Source organism: Pseudophryne corroboree, chromosome 6, assembly GCF_028390025.1.
Source record: "Pseudophryne corroboree isolate aPseCor3 chromosome 6, aPseCor3.hap2, whole genome shotgun sequence".
Taxonomy (NCBI): domain Eukaryota; kingdom Metazoa; phylum Chordata; class Amphibia; order Anura; family Myobatrachidae; genus Pseudophryne; species Pseudophryne corroboree.
This window is the reverse complement of record NC_086449.1, coordinates 518,228,295-518,249,279: the sequence shown is the minus strand read 5'-3', so window position 1 is coordinate 518,249,279 and position 20,985 is coordinate 518,228,295. Positions and strand designations below refer to the sequence as shown.

Here is a 20,985-nt window from a genome sequence, read left to right as displayed (position 1 = left end):
CCATCTTACCCCCTGCTCATCTCAACTCCTGCTTCTCACCCCCTGCTCTTCTCACTCCATCTTACCTCCCAGCATCTCTTGCCCCCTGCTCCTCTCACTACATCTTACCCTCTGCTCATCTCACCCCTTGCTCCTCTCACCCCTGCTGCTCTCACTCCAACTCATGCCCTGCTCCTCTCACTCCGACTCACGCCCTGCTCCTCTCACCCCGTTCCTCTCACTTCATCTTGCCCTCTGCTCCTCTCACCCCCTGCTCCTCTCACCCCCTGCTCCTCTCACCCCCTTTTCTTATCACTCCATCTCACCCTCTGCTCATCTTACCCTCTGCTCATCTCACCCCCTGCTCATCTCACCCCCTGCTCATCTCACCCCCTGCTCCTCTCACTCCATCTCACCCCCTGTCCCTCTCACTTCCTGCTCCTCTCACTCCATCTTACCCTCTGCTTATCTATCCTCAGCTCCTCTCACCCCCTTCTCCTCTCACTCCATCTCACCCTCTGCTCATCTTACCCTCTGCTCATCTCAACCCTGCTCCTCTCACTCCATCTCACCCTCTGCTCCTCTCACTCCAAATCACCCTCTGCTCATCTCATGCCCTGTTCCTTTCTCCCCCTGCTCCCTCACTCCATCTCACCCTCTGCTCATCTCACCACCTGCTTCTCTTACCTTCCATCTCACACCCCGCTCCTCTCACTCTCTTACCCCCAGCACCTCTCACCCCCTGCTCCTCTCACTCCATCTCACCCTCTGCTCCTCTCACTCCAAATCACCCTCTGCTCATCTCATGCCCTGTTCCTTTCTCCCCCTGCTCCCTCACTCCATCTCACCCTCTGCTCATCTCACCACCTGCTTCTCTTACCTTCCATCTCACACCCCGCTCCTCTCACTGTCTTACCCCCAGCACCTCTCACCCCCTGCTCCTCTCACTCCATCTCACCCTCTGGTAATCTCATGCCCTGCTCCCCTCACCCCCTGCTCCTCTCACTCCATCTCACCCCCTGCTGCTCTCACCCTCTGCTCATCTCACCACCTGCTTCTCTCACCCTTCATCTCACGCTCTGCTCCTCTCACTCCATCTCACCCTCTACTCCTCTCACCCCCTGCATCCTGAGAGCCTGGAGCATCGGGTCATGGCTGCAATGTAAAGGTGCCAGCGGCTGTCAGACAGGACTTGCGGACCGGCTGCTATTCAAGAGAAGGGGCCGCCCAACTGCACTTTCAAACTGGCGCTGACTGCATACAAATCATGGCTCGTGGTCCGCCAACCAATGAGAAGCTGCTGCAGAGAGTTTCCATAAAGCTTGCACATAATTTACTTACTTACTATGCATGTACCTATATTGTACTGTCCAGTTATTTTATTAATTACATCTTGTGATTTTTTTTTTCTCTTTATTTTAAAATTGTAGGCCAGCATAATTTATGTACTAATTCTATTATGAAATTATGTAACTGCTGTATATGAACAGTAATTATGTTGGCTCATTTCATTGTCCCATGTGTATAAACAGTTGGGTAAAATACTTATTTACTTGGCATTTAGACTCATGAGCTATTTAGCATTTTTGTGGGCTGCTAATTGATATTGTTTTAGTCACATGTCCTCCAAAACACTAGCAACGTATATTTGGCAAGTACTTTACATCCATATCTGAGTGCAAACTTGGCCGAAAAGATATACTGTGTTATATTTGTGTCAGCATGCCATCCTTACCATCAAACTGTCCAGATGAGAGGTGTAAAACAAAGAACAATTAGACTGAAGTATGTATGACCAGTTTATTAGCTTGATACCTGATTTACAGGGGTGGATTTAGGGATTGGGGCACCCCCCTAGGCACAACAGTAATGGATGCCACCTCTACCCTATTTTATTATTTTCATTGTTTGGTTGTAAGTCTTAATTTGAGAATTATCAATTTAATATAATAATAATAACAACAACAACCATGAACTATGACATTTTCTCTTATTTTTTAAATATTTATACATATTTGAGGCCCCCACACAGAACAATATTTTGACTTGATTTCGACACATCGGATTGATAAGTGCAAATTGTGTACCTTTCACTAACGATAATGATACGATATGTGGCCTAGCGGGTTGTTTGTCGTAACATCAGATCTTACCTACTGCAGGCAAGGTCTTAAGCTGTCTTTAATGGCAGCAAGTTCCTGGATGTGGCCACTCCTCAAATCCTTTGCAAGATCTTAAAGATCTATCTTATGTGTGTGCACTATGGGCCTAATTCAGAGGTGATCGATGCAATGACGGAGGGGAAATATCAACGTCATTAGAGCACCGTTGGGGGGGTGCGGTCTGGACAATGAAGGCATGTCCGGACCGGTGCTGGGGCAGGCTGCGGCGGCTGCATGACCCACACGCAGCCACTGTGACCCAAAACATGACGGGTAGGGAGCTACTTGGTAGATGCTAAAGCTTTCGCACCTGTGCCGGGGGCGGGGGCTGGGGGGGAGTTGGGGGTTGGGCCTTACATGTGGGGTGGACTAGACCTGTGCTGGGCGTCCCCCTGCATGTCAGAGAAACTGATCATAGGTGTGCTAATTTTAGCACATTTACGATCAGCTCTGAATCACCCCCTATATCGTGAGTCTGGGACTAGATATCTCTGCTGCTTTTGACACTGTTGACCATTCTCTTCTTATACAAACACTACAATCCCAAGGTCTTCAAGACACAGCCCTCCCTTTGTTCCTATGTAATCGCTCCTTCAGCGTTTGCTTCTCTGAATCCACCTCCTCTTCACTACCTCTTTCAGCTAGAGTACCGCAAGGCTCGGTCTTAGGTCTTCTGCTTTTATCAATCTATACCTCATCTCTTGGTAAACTAATCAGCTCTTTTGGATTTCAGTATCATCTGTACGCAGATGATACTCAAATCTATCTATCCTCCCCAGATTTGTCACTTTCTGTTTTGGTCCATGTCGCTGAATTCCTTTCTGCCATTTCATCTTGGATGTCATTTTGCCACCTCAAACTTAATATTTCCAAAACAGAGTTAATTTTATTTCCACCTGACAATAGTAGTTACCAACCTGATATCTCTATAACTGTTCAGAACTCAACAATCAATCCTACCCCTCAAGCTCGCTGCCTAGGTGTCATACTTGACTCAGAACTGTCCTTTGTTCCCCACATTCAACTTGTATCAAAATAATTTTACATGCGTCTTAAAAACATATCCAAAATATGACCATACCTTACACAAGACACTGCTAAAACTCTAATCCATGCTCTCATTGGGGGTAATTCTGAGTTGATCGCAGCAGGAAATTTTTTAGCAGTTGGGCAAAACCATGTGCACTGCAGGGGAGGCAGATATAACATGTGCAGAGAGAGAGAGATTTGGGTGTGGTGAGTTAAATCTGCAATCTAAATTGCAGTGTAAAAATAAAGCAGCCAGTATTTACCCTGCACAGAAACAAAATAACCCACCCAAATCTAACTCTCTCTGCAAATGTTATATCTGCCCCCCCTGCAGTGCACATGGTTTTGCCCAACTGCTAAAAAATTTCCTGCTGCGATCAACTTGGAATTACACCCATTATCTCCCGCATTTATTACTGCAATAGTCTCCTAACTGGTCTTCCCAAAACGAGACTCTCACCACTACAATCCATTCTGAATGCAGCTGCGAGGCTAATCTTCCTCACTAGATCCATTATGTCAGTCCCTCCATTGGCTACCTATATTCTAGCTTATTTAATATAAAATACTTTACTCACACACAGGGCCATTAACCAAACTACACCAACCTACATCACTTTGCTTATCTCAATATGTCTCCCAACCCGACCTCTCCGCTCTTCACAAGATCTACGCCTCTCTTTCATACTCATTCCCATGCATGATTACCGGACTTTCTTCAGGCTGCACCCACTCTGTGGAATGCCCTACCACGCACAATAAGACTCTCCCCTAGTGTCCAATCCTTCAAACAGTCCCTGAAAACTGACCTCTTCAGACAAGCTTATCACATTCCAGAACCGCTCACTCAACCTTCATAATCTTTCCTATCCAGTTATATCCCCACTGTACAGTCCACACATATCCTCCACATATTTTCTCTTTCTTCACTTTCCCTTTCTCCTGACCCTGGTTCATCACTGCTGTGATGTGATATCGTGCAGCCCACCTAGAACCTTGGCAATCCAGTGGACAGCTATGTAATAGATAGCACCTATCCTTGTGTGTCAGTGCCAATTTCCCTATAGATTGTAAGCTTGTGAGCAGGGCCTTACTACCTCTATGACTGTTATTACCAAGTTTTGTTTTAGCATTTTGTCAAGTTGTAAAGTGCAACGGAATTTTCTGCGCTATGTAAGAAACTGTTAATAAATATATAATAATTACATAATTACAGTATGCTTCCGCCACAGCAGAATTGTACATAGAATACTGTTAAAGAATACAAATGTTTCCTTATACATTGTTGCTCAAGTCTTGGCAAATAGCCTCTCTCAGTATGACAGTTCATGGGCATCTCACTCACACTGAGCGTCTTTCTTGCCCAAAATATGCATCTTATTCGCATAAATAAAACATCTGGCAGAGAATAAACTACATAGCTTGCTTGCACTGATCAATTTCATGTTCAGCATTTGTATATCTGTATGTAACGGAGTCTGAATCTGTGTAATAAGTGCTACGATGCCGCGGCCACAGCTTTCCCTCACCCCAAATTCTATTGTGCATCTTCTGTGACTTTGTATATGTATAAGACTATTTCATATGTGATTGAAGTCGCATCTCAGCATTGCTAGTACACTGTAGTGTTTTGCTGCATCTGCTGTGTGGATTAGATACAAAATTTCATGAAAAATACGTTATGCTACTCCTACTGGATCATCTCTGTCATACCAGGCGTTTCGTGCCATATGGCATATATATGCTAGATGTATGAGGACACACCTATATTTATGCTAAAAGGAGAGACTCTGACAAAAAAAAGTAGCATAATGAAAATAGGAAATGTAAATGTTTTGCCTTCTGTGTCTATTAATAAAAAGTTGTATAATATGAGTGTGCATACATACATACATACATACATACATACATACATACATACATACATACATACACTCCTGCCCTTTATCTTCCCTCACAGCTCTCACTGGCAGCTGCCCAAACACAACAATCGATCCTTTTTCCCCGCTAACCAGCCACTCCCCTCCCCACCCCCCCATCAGGCACCCCTCAAGGCACCGACTAATTGTTGCTGACAGGTGTAATTCCAGGTGATTGGAGAATTGTCAATGTTAATCCACTGATCAAAAAAGGCAGTAGGAAAGGATATAACTACTATAGATTATTGATATAAAGCCAAACAAATGACAGTGCAGCTTGCATGTATTGGTGGGAGATCACTTCAACACTAATGAACTTGGTAACTAAAACATACCTTCCAACATGACCCTCTCCACGAGGGATAGAATGCTCTGCTCCTGGACTTTCTCTTAATTTATGATTGCTGGCAGTGTTGGACTGGGGCATGAAGGGCCCACCGGGGAAATGCAGTGGTATGGGCCCATTCTTAGAGGCTTGTCTAACCATTAGTATATGGTCTGGGCCCCTTGATAAATAATATATATGGTAAATACTGCTAGTTGCATGCATGATAATGTACCAGATTAATTACAATACTATAAACAAAACAAAATAACCTCCAAGCGCTAAAGTATCAAATATTGCACTTATAATAATTATACAACCTTATATTTAAAGTAGTGATTTATTTAAAAAATTATATTATAGATATATATATATATACACAAAATTCATTTATTGCATAAAATACACAAATTTCATGAATAATTTGGTTTAAAAAGAGATAATTCATAAATTTGAAATATAGAAAAAAGGTGAGTCCTAATACCGGTATACTACATGTAAACAAGACAACATATAACATATATTTATTGGTGAAACGCCTTGGTGAATTATTCACCTAAAAAAGGCAGCAACTTATTTGATGCCAAGTGAATGTATCCCTTATATGATGTAAGATCTCATCATCAGCAGATCTTGAAGTGTCTTTTTAAAACTTATTAAGGGAATCCTTAAAAAGGTCCATAAATTGTTCCAAATCCTTATTGGCCGAATAGTTAATGGTCGCTTTAACAAGTTGTATAATCCTCACAACTTTCTAATAACAATACTACACTGTAGAAAATACACCATAGTCCTGTACAGTGTAATGTAACATATGCATAATGTATAATTGAGAGGGTGGGGCCCCAGGCAGTGGGGCCCACCGGTGGTTTCCCATTTACCCCTATGGGCCAGTCCAAACCTGATTGCTGGCACCCATGTTGAACAGGTTAAGGCAGGCATGTCCAAACTGCGGCCCTCCAGCTGTTGTGATACTACATATCCCAGCATGCCCTGACACAGTTTTGCTGTCAGAGAATGCTAAAGCTGTATCAGGGCATGCTGGGATGTGTAGTTTCTCAATAGCTGAAGGGCCGCAGTTTGGACATGCCTGGGTTAATGGATAAGAAAGGTGTTTGACCACAGGTGAGGGCAATCATAAATTAAGAGGGAAGTCCAGGAACAGAGCATTCTGTCCCTCCTGGAGAGGGTCATGTTGGGAGGTATGCTAAAATTATATATCATGGTGGATCAGTGGACTTAGAGGGTCATTTCGAGTTGATCGCTCGCTAGGTACTTTTAGCAGCCGTGCAAAGCATAGTGGCCACCCATGGGGGAGTGTATTTTCGCTTTGCAAGTGTGCAAATGCGTGTGCAGCCAAGCAGGACAAAAACGTTTTTTGCAGTTTCTTAGTATCTCTGGACTTACTCAGCCCTTGCGATCACTTCAGTCTTTTTGGTCCAGAATTGACGTCAGACACCCGCCCTGCAAACGCTTGGACACGCCTGCGTTTTTCCAAACACTCCCTGAAAACGGTCAGTTGCCACCCATAAACGCCCTCTTCCTGTCAATCTCCTTGTGATTGGCTGTGCGAATGGATTCTTCGTTAAATCCATCACCCAGCAACGATCCGCTTTGTACCCGTACGACGCATTTGCGCATTGCGGTGCATACGCATGCGCAGTAGTAACCTGTTCGCTGCGCTGTGAAAACGGCAGCAAACGATCAACTCGGAATGACCACCATCGGGGGTCATTCAGAGTTGATCGCAGCAGCACATTTGTTAGCAGTTGGGCATAACCATGTGCACTGCAGGGGGGCGAGGGGGGGGGGGGCAGATATAACATTTGCAGAAAGAGTTAGATTTGGGTGTGTTGTCTTGTTTCTGTGCAGGGTAAATACTGGCTGCTTTATTTTTACACTACAATTTAGATTTCAGTTTGAACATACCCCACCCAAATCTAACTCTCCTTGCACATGTTATATATGCCCCCCCCCCTGCAGTGCACATGGTTTTGCCCAACTGCTAACAAATTTGCTGCTGCAATCAAATCTGAATTAGGCCCATAGCTTATTTAGATTTTAGTAATGCGTTTGATCCATTTGCCACAATAAAATAATGCCAAACCTGAAAATCCTTGCACTTGACTCAAAGATAGTGAAATGGATAAAGGTTTGGCTAATGCACAGGAGACAGGCTCTCAGGTGTTTTCTTACTGCAGTCATTTATAAGGTTCATCATTCTCTTCTGTTCTTCTCAGTTATTGTCTTCTTTCAGTAAGCTGTGGTGCAGTAATTACTATGATGAAAATTACCTTTCACAAAACTGGGCATGGGACAATACTACTGCTGTCCTCGTAGAAATGCCAAAAGGGGTGAGCAGGTGCCACATCTCTGGATTTGGTTGGGCATGAAATCTATGCTAGGAACACTATATTATTGTGAGCAACAAACCTCACTGGCCTCCATCTTGTTTATTCATGCAGCAAGGGTTAATGCCATACAAAACACAGCATTGTGTACTTGGTGAAATACCTTACCATAAAAGATCTTTAAGCTATTTCCTACTGACAAGGCAATTATTTATTGATACAAATCAGTGCCTACACTAAACTCCTTTTTTGGGTTCTGTAACACTTTGAGGCATTTTCATTGTAAACAGCTGTAAAATCAGCCAAGATTTTATGACATGTAGGAGAAACAGTGAAAGAAACTGACAATTGGTTATCTATTCAAGTATTGCTGCTGACCAAGAATATTCACGGTTCAGGTATGATTGATTAGCAAAAATCTGTTATTCACCTCACTAATTATATAATACATTGAAAAGACTGCAGGCTGATTTGTGTTGTCATTTCCAGTAATCCTTTTATATTGTACCATTGCTCAAACTTTCTATTCCCTTGGCACACTGTAATCTACTTGTTTTCTCATTTAAATCCCAATCACTTCTGCTGTTTTGTTCATTTCTGTCCCCTGCATTGATGCGAGCTTCAGAAGCTTCTCTGGAAAAACACTCTGGAGAGCCCTTGACCCAATTGTCAGCTCACCCATTTTCAGAGCGAGTGTTAGGAATTATGTCTAGCACTCATCCACACAAGCTGATGCACCGTACAGCGTGGAAGGGAACAATTTTACTTAACATAAGAGAGACAAATTTATTTTTTAGTACATGGACATTAAACTATAACTAGTTACCAGCCCGTCAAAATGACGGAACAACATAACAGTAATGCAAGCGCTGGCGGCTGTGCACGCCCGAATGGAGCAAAACTTGAATTGATCTGTTGGGCGCCATCTAGTGGCCGCCAGTGTTAAAAACAGCTGAGTTCCCCCATAGAGATGAGGAGCAGTTTTAGCTTTTTATTATATAGGATGAGTATGAAATAGTAACTGCTGATAATGTAAATTCAACCTAAAAACGGGCGAAAAGTGCAGTTCATAACATACTGTGTGTGTATGTATATATATATATATATATATATATATATATACAATAGATGGTCCGGCTCTCCCTTGTAATGTCTGTGCGCCGGGTGCCAGAACAAGGAAATAACAGAGGATGGAAGGTACGGCACTCCACGCGACTTGAATGAATCACTCTTACAACAGCTTAAAGATAGACAACGTTTCAGGGCTTTTATTATAGCCCTTTATAGCTGACCTGACGAAAGGGCTATAATAAAAGCCCTGAAACGTTGTCTATCTTTAAGCTGTTGTAAGAGTGATTCATTCAAGTTGCGTGGAGTGCCGTACCTTCCATCCTCTATATATATATATATATATATATATATATATATATATATATATATATATATATATACATATTATAAGTCATAACATAACTGACTTAGGGGTCTATTCATGAAGCAGTGAAAAATGTGTAGAAGTGAGCTAGTGGAGAAGTTGCCCATGGCAACCAATCAGCATTGAAGTGACATTTATAATTTGCATACTATAAAATTGCACTGAGCAGCTGATTAGTTGCTGTGGGCAACTTTTCCACTGGCTCACTTCTCCACTTCTTTCACTGCTTTATGGATAGACCCTTTAGTAGCTACTTGAGGGTGACACTACGTGCAAATGGCCATTATGACTCACAGGTTACGCCAGTCAGAAAGGCATATACATACAAGGTATCTGCGCCGGCCCCCGTCATGGTTTTTTGGTGAGATCTTAGGTGTGCTAAACATCTGGCTCTGCCCCCTTCCCCCTCCCCCCTCCCCCGCACTAGTGCATAAGCATTGCATGGTGGCAATGCTTTTGCACCTGGCGAGTAGCTCCCTGCCTGCGCAGCTCCTGCGCTCTGGTAGGGTGCTACCCGCCGCATCCCGGGTCACAGCGACTGTGTGTGACATCACGCAGCTGCCGCGCCCCCCCCCCCCTTGGTCCGTTGTCCGGACCGCGCCGCAGCATGCCCGCCCCGCGACCGCCTCTGCCTGTCAATCAGGCAGAGGTGATCGCAGCCCAGAGGTGCTTTTAGCATCTCACTGGGCTCCCGTGGTGCACGCACCCCACAAAAAAATTCAGACTGCGATGCAGTCCGAGTTACCCCCTTGGTTTTGCCAAAACCACCCTTGCGGGTTTTTTGTTGGGGAAAATCATAAGAAAAGATCTAAAATCACATAATTTGGGCCTGTTTTTCTTTCTACAGTATTATTAACCTCAATAAGATTTATTTCCAGTCATTTCCAGTAAATTTTGACCCCCTCACAGCTCCCAATATTGTTCAACAACATAGGCCAGAGGCTGGCTGGCTAAACTAAGCAGTAGAGCAGGGGCACAATCACAGTTATTTCTGTTTAAAAATGTTTTGCAATTAGTAATGTATTAGCAATAACAAATCAAACTAACTCGCAATTACTTTCAATAGAAAAAAGACAACACAGAAATTTACTAAGAATAGTGCGTGTAATATCATTTAATTTCTCTAAAGTAGTAGTTAACGAACAGAAAAATACCTAAACCATGTGTAAAATAGCAACAGCAGACATGGATGCCCCCTACACAAGTGCACATGTGCCCAGCACATGCCTATTCTCAGTGCCCAGTCTGTACCTCCCTCCTGGGGGCCCTGAGCCACTGATGACTGGCAATCTGTGCCCATGTAATGGCCTGATTAATCAGCCTTTTTGTTGTGCAGTTCCCCAAGATCTCCACAACCATAAAAATAGTGTTCCATACCTGCAGGTTGGATACAGTGCAGGTCGGGTGCAGTGCAGGTTACAGTGTGGGTCGTGTACAGTGCAGGTCAGGTATAGTGCAGGTTACAGACAGTGCGGACCGGATACAATGTGAGTTAGATATAGTGCAGGTCAGAAACAGTGTGGGTTGGATACACTAATAGTGCACTTACTGTGACAGCAGGCGGGAAGGGGGCCCCCGATGATAAATTCCCCCGGTGGGGGAATTGGGGAAAATGAGAGAGGACAGGGGTAGACCGAAAGACTGGCGTGTCTGAAGGAGGACAGGATGTTTACTGTATCAAAGTCTGCAGATATGGGCTGGAGGATGAATAGAAATAACTGAACCTTAGATTTTACAGTAAGATCATTAGAGATCTAAGTGATTTATGTTTTATGTGGAGTGGAGGGTCCGGAAACCATACTGGAGTGCGTCTAGGAGGGAGTAGATGGTAAGGAAAGTGGTAAGGTAGCTACAGACATGAAACAAAGGGAAAGAGAGGGCGGTAGTTAGAGAGACACTCAAGGTCAAAATAGGGTTTTTGCGTATAGGTGATTGGAAACCTGGGATGAGATGAGACACTTGAAATACAAATGGAGAAAGATAGGGCAGAGCAATAGGAGGATATGATGAATTTGAAGTAGTTGAAGTCAGCGAGAGAGCCTTATAACCTCCAATATCAATTACATTGCGGAATCCAAACGGCTCAGAACAACAGGGATTTGAGTGCATCTGAGCCGCAGCTCAGGTGTTCCTGCTAGTCTCCCATCTCCAGTCGAGGCCGAACGGAGGACAGCGATCATTATAAGTAAGTTTTCTCATCCGAGATAAGGTAACACACCCCTTTATATCACTAGAAAGAATGTGTGTAGCCGTACCGACATTGAGCCTGTACAGGTCCAATGGATTGTGGGGCAAAACTAGGTATGGTATATCTGCCTTAGCCCACTGTAAAGGAAGCCAAGCAGCCCAGGCAAGACAGATAGGGGGTCATTCCGAGTTGATCGCACGTAGCAACTTTTTGCTGCCCGTGCGATCAACTAGACGCCGCCTATGGGGGAGTGTATTTCTGCATAGCAGGGCTGCGAACGCTTGTGCAGCCCTGCTATGCAAAAAAAGTTTCCTGTAAACCAAGACCAGGGTAAGAGTTACTTACCCTGTGCAATCGATCCAGCGATACAGGTCCCGGAATTGTCGTCAGACATCCCCCTCCAATCGCCTGGACACGCCTGTGTTGGACTCACCACTCCCCGAAAATGGTGAGTTGCCGCCCGGTTCCGCCTTCCTCTTGTCAATCTTCTTGCGGTCGCCGCTGCGACCACTTTCCTCGCTAGCGGCGTCGCTGCCTGGCGATGGCCGTCACCGGGCAACGATGCGCCTGCGCAATGCGGCCGCCACGCATGCGCATTTCCGACCCAATTGCACGGCTGGGAGGAAGCGCAGCGTGCGATCGGGTCGGAATGACCCCATAGTCTGTACTTAAATTAGCATTGCTGTGGATTTTTCCATGTTTATTCTGAAAACTAGTATTTTATATGTGAGTAAATAGCAAGCAACATCTTTCAACTTGGAATTTTATTTCAAATAACATATTGCAAATAAAATTATATGATGAAATGTTATAAATATCCACAATCAGTAAAGCCACATTTTTAATTAGATTTCATTAATTTCTGCAAGCATTCACTATATGTGTTGAAAATGTGATTGATTTCATTGTCATTAGCAGTTGATTTACTGAACTCCTTTCAAAGATAATTTTTACATTATTCTCACTTTTCTCATTTTTCTTCTGCAATCTAATATAAAATGAATGGTCATGTTATTGTAAACACCTTGTGTAACTGATGTCACAAAATAAGATAACTGCAGCTTTCTCATTAATATGCTGCATAGTTACTTGCTCCAAAGAAGTTACTGTGATACATATTTGTTTTTGAGCCAGCACTTAAATACCTATCATTAAGGCTATGGCCACCCGCTTGGCCGGAAGGAAAGTGCAGGCGCCCACACATGTGACAGTCCCGACACTGCCTTGTCCAACTGCAGCATGCTGCGGTTGGGTTGGACAGCAGGACAACGGGATTTCAATGTGAACACATACATTTGAATTATGTGTTCACACAGTGCGGCTGTTCCGTACTGTGTTACATTGAAATCCTGTGTGTCACTGGCCGGATCCTGTTCTGCGGCATCCGTATGAACACAGAACTCCCCTCCCGGCCAAGCGGGTCCCATTCAGCGGGACCCACTTGGACGCTATGTGTGGCCTTAGCCATAAACTCTAAAAAGCAGCAAAAAGGATATTACTATGAATGGAACTATAACATTTAGGCCAGCGTTTACGAAACGCCGCCTTTACTGTCCAGGTTTTAAGGATATACATGCTTGAGCACGGGTGACTTAATCAGTACCTCAGTCAATTTGATTTAACCACTTGGACTCAAACATGGATTTCCTTACAACTTGGACTGTAATGGTAGAGTTTGGAATACTCTAGTTTAGGCAATATGGTTATAATTCTCAACTTTGTCCACTACTGACTCTTTGTAATAATTTGCATCCAACACATTTAGGACCTGCTGCAGAGTGGGGCATACATTGCATGGAAATAGTGCATGTATTTGCCCATATGCAGATTTGTACAATATGCGACCTAGGTGTATTCCTGGTTTGCTGCTAGTTACCTTGTACTTGTGCCATGACACTATGTCATTCTTGTCATACTTGCTACTTTGTTTCTCCCCTCTGGGAGAAGCCCGGAGAGGAGATGCAGCAGGTCACTTTGTGGGGTAGGACCAGACTGTCACGTCATTAGACCCTACCCCCAAGCCAGAGAAATGCCTGCAATTTGCAGGTCCATACGTAGGGGGCAGGGCTAAAAGACACGATTTGTGTCTTTAGCCCTGCCCTCCTTTCCACCGCTGTTGTGTATTTTGTGATTTTATCTCTGTTGCCGTCGGGTTGTAGTAGAGTCACACACCCTTTTGGGGCTGCGAAGGATTACCCTAAAAATCTGTAATCTCCCACGGCTTCTGGGAGGGTTGGCAAGTATGTACTATGAGGTCATTCCGAGTTGATCGCTCGCTAGCTAATTTTAGCAGCCGTGCAAACGCTATGCCACCGCACACTGGGGAGTGTATTTTAGCTTAGCAAAAGTGCGAACGCTTGTGCAGCCGAGCTCTGCAAAAACATTTTGTGCAGTTTCAGAGTAGCTCTGAACCTACTCAGCGCTTGCGATCACTTCAGCCTATTCGTGTCCGGATTTGACGCCAAACACCCGCACAGCGAACGCCCAGCCACACCTGCGTTTTTGCAAACAGTCCCTGAAAATGGTCAGTTGACACCCAGAAACGCCCCCTTCCTGTCAATCTTCTTGCAGCCGTCAGTGCGACTGACAACTTCGCTACAAAAACCTGTGCACAACCACAACAGGCTTTGTACCCATACAACGCGTGTGCGCATTGTGGCCCATACGCATGCGCAGAAATGACGATTTTTAGCCTGATCACTGTGCTGCGAACAATGGCAGCTAGCGATCAACTCGGAATGACCCCCTATATACAATACACGTGCCTCTTAAGGATGGATTCTTGTGTATGTACAGCTCTGCTTAGCCCACATTTACATGAACACAAGCTCTCCGAACTTTGCCTATGTAAGAGCGTTCCATTACATTACATTACAACTTGGTTCCACATCTTCGGTCATAAGTGTCAGTTCAATTGAAATGGTTGCAACTCTGCATCACCTATTCTCAGGGCAAATTCACTCTACATAATGTACACTCCACAAATGGTCTTTAGCTCTGCATAAGCCCCTTTATATTTGTAATAAAAAATAGCTGCTTTACAAAACTTCTTTAAAGGAAGACTTCAGCATTTTTCAGTGAATATTGTATCCAGTAATTATTCATGAGGGGATTGGATTGTTACCTGTTTTATGTTTGAAAAAAAGTCCTTTATGTATACAGCACTGTTTCAATGATAAGGATTTTTTTTTCTAATAAAATAAAAGATACAAAGGAAACATGTGGTGTTTGTCATAACAACTAGATTTTAGCTGTAGAAGTACAGACTAGGACTGTGGTTCCTAAACTGTGTGCCTAAGCACCCTGGGGTGTCGCCAGGCTCTTGCAGCAGTGCACCGCATTGGTGGTCCAGGACCAAATCCTATTATTTATGTTAAAAGTGATTGGCAGCCACTAGCACTGGTTTTGCCTATATATTGACAGTCAGAATCACAACTGTACACTACCACATAACTGAACCGAAGGATGACAGGTAAGCAAAATGTAATAAATCTCTATATATTCATAAAAACTTTTAGCCTAGGGGTTCTGTGAAACAATTGCTGATAATCTAGGGCGCTATGATTCAAGAAAGTGTGGGAACCACTGGCCTAGGAAATGAAGTCAAGCATCTTGCTGTGGAAACGCCACCTCCATTAAAGGCCCTTTGTGTAACTGTTGTCAGGAGGAGGCTGTTACTCATCTCCCAGTAAATTAGCTATAAGGAAGAATGGCAGCAGGGGAAATCACAGTTACTTGAGACACTTCAGACCAATAGATGAGATTAAAAAGAGTCAATGGAAGTTTATGAAGTTGCATAAAGTTAATTCGATGCATATTCCTTTTAATTGTTTTTTGTATTGTATTTGTTCTTACAGTACTACAGAGCCATTGATTGTCTACCAGTGTAAAATGAGGCTGGGAAATATCTGTAACCAAGGATTATACAAAAGGAGTAAGAGCGAAGAGTCTTCAGAGGCAACTCAGGTGAGAATATATTTAATTCCATATATTAAAGTGAATCTATTTACCTACACACAGTGGCTAGCAGGTGGCTATAGCCAATGGGGACTTTCAGGTTTCAAGTGTGCCCACAGCATTGTATAATCACTACAGAGCTGGGGGCATGGAGAGTATTGGCTAGTGTGCACGTATACAGGGCCGGATCCAGGAGGGGGGAGGGGGGGTGAATGGGGCGAATGCCTCCCCCTAACAGTCATAGCCACGCCCACTTACATGATCGTGACGATGGCCACATTGCCAGCCACAGCCACCAGGTCCAGCAGCGGCATGAGGAAGATCCCAAGGTAGCGGGGCAAGCTGTCTTTGGCGCACAGTGGGGAGAACGAGCTGGATGAGCAGTTGTCATACCCACCAGCTGACCCTGTTTATTGATGGAGATTTGATTATTGTTGGCCTAAGGCCAATTATTCCATAACTTGTTTCTGAAAAACCTGTATATTCTTTCCCTGCGTATATTTTAGGTCTATTGTATTGTTATTACTGTATAATCGTTTAAATTGTTTATAAAAAAAGAACTATCACCAATATCTTGATATTTAACTATAGATTGATACATCTACCTGTAATCAAGTATAGATGAAGAAATCCGCTTTGTTGCTGGATTAATTTTGAAAGATTGTAGATAGAAGTTCCATCTGTTGCATAGACATCTATCATTTTGTAGCTGCTTCAGTTTAGCTCTATTTGTGTAAAATGTATCTTTTCTAAATATGTACAACATGCTGTTTAACTACCTACACATTTGCATCAAGTTATAAGTTAAACAGTGGTTCCCTCTTCTTACTTCAATTACTTGAATGCATGTTACTAGCATCCAGAATCCTTACACACAGTTGCAGTTGGGATTAAGATGCACAGTCTCAGAAATGTGTTGAATAGATTTTGGGCGTGACTAGAAGGTGACAGAGAGGTGGCTAAGTGGATGGAGGTGGTCTGTCTTATGGGTGTGTTATGGGGATGTGGTCAGAGTGCCACTAAACATTATGAAGCCTCAGATGCATAATTTCTAACATAGGAGACCATAGTCTGATGGAGACAGTGCACCTAGCAAGTGCAAGTTTCAATGGTGTGTTATGATTCAAAAGAATATACAGTGAAGTCTCCTTTAAGATTTATAATGTACATCCGTACAGAGCAATCAAAATCACAATTGCAAGCTGATGGTACATTGATTATATAGTTCTTATATACCAAAATTGTCTTTAACATAAGCCAGTTAAGGGGTATTGGTCATTGGGTCGACACTCATTAGGTCGACATGGGCGTTAGGTCGACATGTAGTAGGTTGACAGGTCAAAAGGTCAACATGAGGTTTTTAACTTTTTTTGGTGTCGTTTTCATCGTAAAGTGACGGGGAACCCATATTAGTGTCCCCTCGCATCTTCGGGCAAGGTGCCTCGCTCCACTACCACTTCACTCGGCACAGGTTACCATTCCAATCGTAGTCCACATGGATCGTTAAGTATGAAAAAAAATAAGAATTTACTCACCGGTAATTCTATTTCTCGTAGTCCGTAGTGGATGCTGGGAACTCCGTAAGGACCATGGGGAATAGACGGGCTCCGCAGGAGACTGGGCACTCTAAGAAAGAATTAGGACTACTGGTGTGCACTGGCTCCTCCCTCTATGCCCCTCCTCCAGACCTCAGTTATGGAAACTGTGCCCGGAAGAGCTGACACTACAAAGAAAGGATTTGGAAACCCGGGTAAGACTCATACCAGCCACACCAATCACACCGTACAACTCGTGATAACTATACCCAGTTAACAGTATGAATAACAATTGAGCCTCGCTGAACAGATGGCTCATAACAATAACCCTTTAGTTAAGCAATAACTATATACAAGTATTGCAGACAATCCGCACTTGGGACGGGCGCCCAGCATCCACTACGGACTACGAGAAATAGAATTACCGGTGAGCAAATTCTTATTTTCTCTGACGTCCTAGTGGATGCTGGGAACTCCGTAAGGACCATGGGGATTATACCAAAGCTCCCAAACGGGCGGGAAAGTGCGGATGACTCTGCAGCACCGAATGAGCAAACTCAAGGTCCTCCTCGGCCAGGGTATCAAACTTGTAGAATTTTGCAAACGTGTTTGATCCCGACCAGGTCGCAACTCGGCAAAGTTGTAAAGCCGAGACCCCTCGGGCAGCCGCCCAAGAAGAGCCCACCTTCCTCGTGGAATGGGCTTTTACTGATTTAGGAATGTGCAAGTTGAATCGTGGAGCAGATCCAGCGAGCAATAGTCTGCTTAGAAGCGGGAGCACCCAGCTTGTTGGGTGCATGCAGGATAAACAACGAGTCAGTCTTTCTGACTCTAGCCGTCCTGGAAACATAGATTTTCAGGGCCCGGACTACGTCCAGCAACTTGGAAGCCTCCACGTCCTTAGTAGCCGCAGGCACCACAATAGGTTGGTTCAAATGAAACGCTGATACCACCTTAGGGAGAAATTGGGGACGAGTCCTCAATTCTGCTCTGTCCATATGGAAGATCAGATATGGGCTTTTACAGGACAAAGCCGCCAATTCTGACACCCGCCTAGCCGAAGCCAAGGCCAAAAGCATGACCACTTTCCACGTTAGATATTTTAATTCCACGGTCTGAAGTGGCTCAAACCAATGTGATTTTAGGAAATCCAACACAACGTTGAGATCCCAAGGTGCCACTGGGGGCACAAAAGGGGGCTGAATATGCAGCACTCCCTTAACAAACGTCTGAACTTCAGGCAGTGAAGCCAGTTCTTTTTGAAAGAAAATAGACAGGGCCGAAATCTGGACTTTAATGGATCCCAATTTTAGGCCCGTAGTCACTCCTGACTGTAGGAAGGGCAGAAATCGACCCAGCTGAAATTCTTCTGTTGGGGCCTTCATAGCCTCACACCAAGCAACATATTTTCGCCATATGCGGTGATAATGTTTTGCTGTCACATCCTTCCTAGCTTTTATCAGCATAGGAATGACTTCAACCGGAATGCCCTTTTCCATCAGGATCCGGCGTTCAACCGCCATGCCGTGAAACGCAGCCGCGGTAAGTCTTGGAACAGACAGGGCCCCTGCTGTAGCAGGTCCTGTCTGAGAGGCAGAGGCCAAGGGTCCTCTGAGATCATTTCTTGTAGTTCCGGGTACCAAGTACTTCTTGGCCAATCTGGAACGATGAGTATAGTTCTTACTCCTCTCTTTCTTATTATCCTCAGCACCTTTTGTATGAGAGGAAGAGGAGGGAACACATAAACCGACTGGTACACCCATGGTGTCACTAGAGCGTCCACAGCTATCGCCTGAGGGTCCCTTGACCTGGCGCAATATCTTTTTAGCTTTTTGTTGAGGCGGGACGCCATCATGTCCACCTGTGGCCTTTCCCAACGATTTACAATCAGCTGGAAGACTTCTGGATGAAGTCCCCACTCTCCCGGGTGGAGGTCGTGCCTGCTGAGGAAGTCTGCTTCCCAGTTGTCCACTCCCGGAATGAACACTGCTGACAGTGCAATCACGTGATTTTCCGCCCATCGGAGAATCCTTGTGGCTTCTGCCATCGCCATCCTGCTTCTTGTGCCGCCCTGTCGGTTTACATGGGCGACCGCCGTGATGTTGTCTGACTGAATCAGCACCGGCTGGTTTTGAAACAGGGGTCTTGCCTGACTTAGGGCATTGTAAATGGCCCTTAGTTCCAGAATATTTATGTGTAGAGAAGCCTCCTGACTCGACCATTGTCCCTGGAAGTTTCTTCCCTGAGTGACTGCCCCCCAACCTCGGAGGCTTGCATCCGTGGTCACCAGGACCCAGTCCTGTATGCCGAATCTGCGGCCCTCGAGAAGATGAGCACTCTGCAGCCACCACAGCAGAGACACCCTGGCCCTCGGGGACAGGGTGATCAGCCGATGCATCTGAAGATGCGATCCGGACCACTTGTCTAACAGATCCCACTGAAAGATCCTTGCATGGAACCTGCCGAATGGAATTGCCTCGTAAGAAGCTACCATCTTTCCCAGGACTCGCGTGCAGTGATGCACCGACACCTGTTTTGGTTTCAGGAGGTCTCTGACCAGAAATGACAACTCCTTGGCCTTCTCCTCCGGGAGAAACACCTTCTTCTGTTCTGTGTCCAGAATCATACCCAGGAACAGCAGACGCGTCGTAGGAACCAGCTGCGACTTTGGGATATTCAGAATCCAGCCGTGCTGTTGTAGCACTTCCTGAGATAGTGCTACTCCGACCAACAACTGCTCCCTGGACCTCGCCTTTATAAGGAGATCGTCCAAGTACGGGATAATTATAACTCCCTTCTTTCGAAGGAGTATCATCATTTCGGCCATTACTTTGGTAAATACCCTCGGTGCCGTGGACAGACCAAACGGCAACGTCTGGAATTGGTAATGGCAGTCCTGTACCACAAAACGGAGGTACACCTGGTGAGGCGGGTAAATGGGGACTTGTAGGTAAGCATCCTTGATGTCCAGTGATACCATGTAATCCCCCTCTTCCAGGCTTGCAATAACCCCCCTGAGCGATTCCCTTTTGAACTTGAACTTCCTTATATAAGTGTTCAAGGATTTCAAATTTAGAATGGGTCTCACCGAACCGTCTGGTTTCGGTACCACAAACATTGTGGAATAGTAACCCCGTCCCTGTTGAAGGAGGATAACTTTTATTATCACCTGCTGGAGATACAGCTTGTGAATTGCCGCCAGCACTACCTCCCTGTCCTGGGGAGTAGCTGGCAAGGCTGATTTGAGGTAACGGCGAGGGGGAGACGTCTCGAATTCCAGCTTGTATCCCTGAGATACCACTTGTAGAACCCAGGGATCCACCTGTGAGCGAACCCACCGGTCGCTGAAGTTCCGGAGACGGGCCCCCACCGCACCTGGCTCCACCAGTGGAGCCCCAGCGTCATGCGGTGGATTTAGTGGAAGCAGGGGAGGATTTTTGTTCTTGGGAACTGGCTGTATGGTGCAGCTTTTTCCCTCTACCCCTGCCTCTGGGCAGAAAGGACGCGCCTTTAACCCGCTTGCCTTTCTGGGGCCGAAAGGACTGTACCTGATAATACGGTGCTTTCTTAGGCTGTGAGGGAACTTGAGGTAAAAATGTCGACTTCCCAGCTGTTGCTGTGGAAACGAGGTCTGAGAGACCATCCCCAAACAATTCCTCACCCTTGTAAGGCAAAACCTCCATGTGCCTTTTAGAATCCGCATCACCTGTCCACTGCCGAGTCCATAATACTCTCCTGGCAGAAATGGACATTGCATTAATTCTAGATGCCAGCCGGCAAATATCCCTCTGTGCATCTCTCATAGATAAGACTACGTCTTTAATATGCTCTATGGTTAGCAATATAGTGTCCCTGTCAAGGGAATCAATGTTATCAGACAGGGAATCAGACCACGCTGCTGCAGCACTGCACATCCATGCTGAAGCAATAGCAGGTCTCAGTATAGTACCTGAGTGTGTATATACAGACTTCAGGATAGCCTCCTGCTTTCTATCCGCAGGCTCCTTTAAGGCGGCCGTATCCTGAGACGGCAGTGCCACCTTTTTTGACAAGCGTGTGCGCGCTTTATCCACCCTCGGGGATGTCTCCCAACGTAACTTGTCCT

The 20,985-nt window shown here is 45.0% G+C and overlaps 1 protein-coding gene across 1 annotated transcript in view; it reads left to right on the top strand.

Annotated features, from left to right (window-relative positions):
- MYRFL (myelin regulatory factor like) overlaps nucleotides 1-20,985 on the top strand; it is a 250,541-nt gene that overhangs the window by 189,385 nt on the left and 40,171 nt on the right. The window contains exon 23 of the mRNA XM_063927477.1: nucleotides 15,246-15,354. Within this exon, the coding sequence (XP_063783547.1) occupies nucleotides 15,246-15,354 (109 nt within the window). The remainder of the gene's footprint in view (nucleotides 1-15,245; nucleotides 15,355-20,985) is intronic.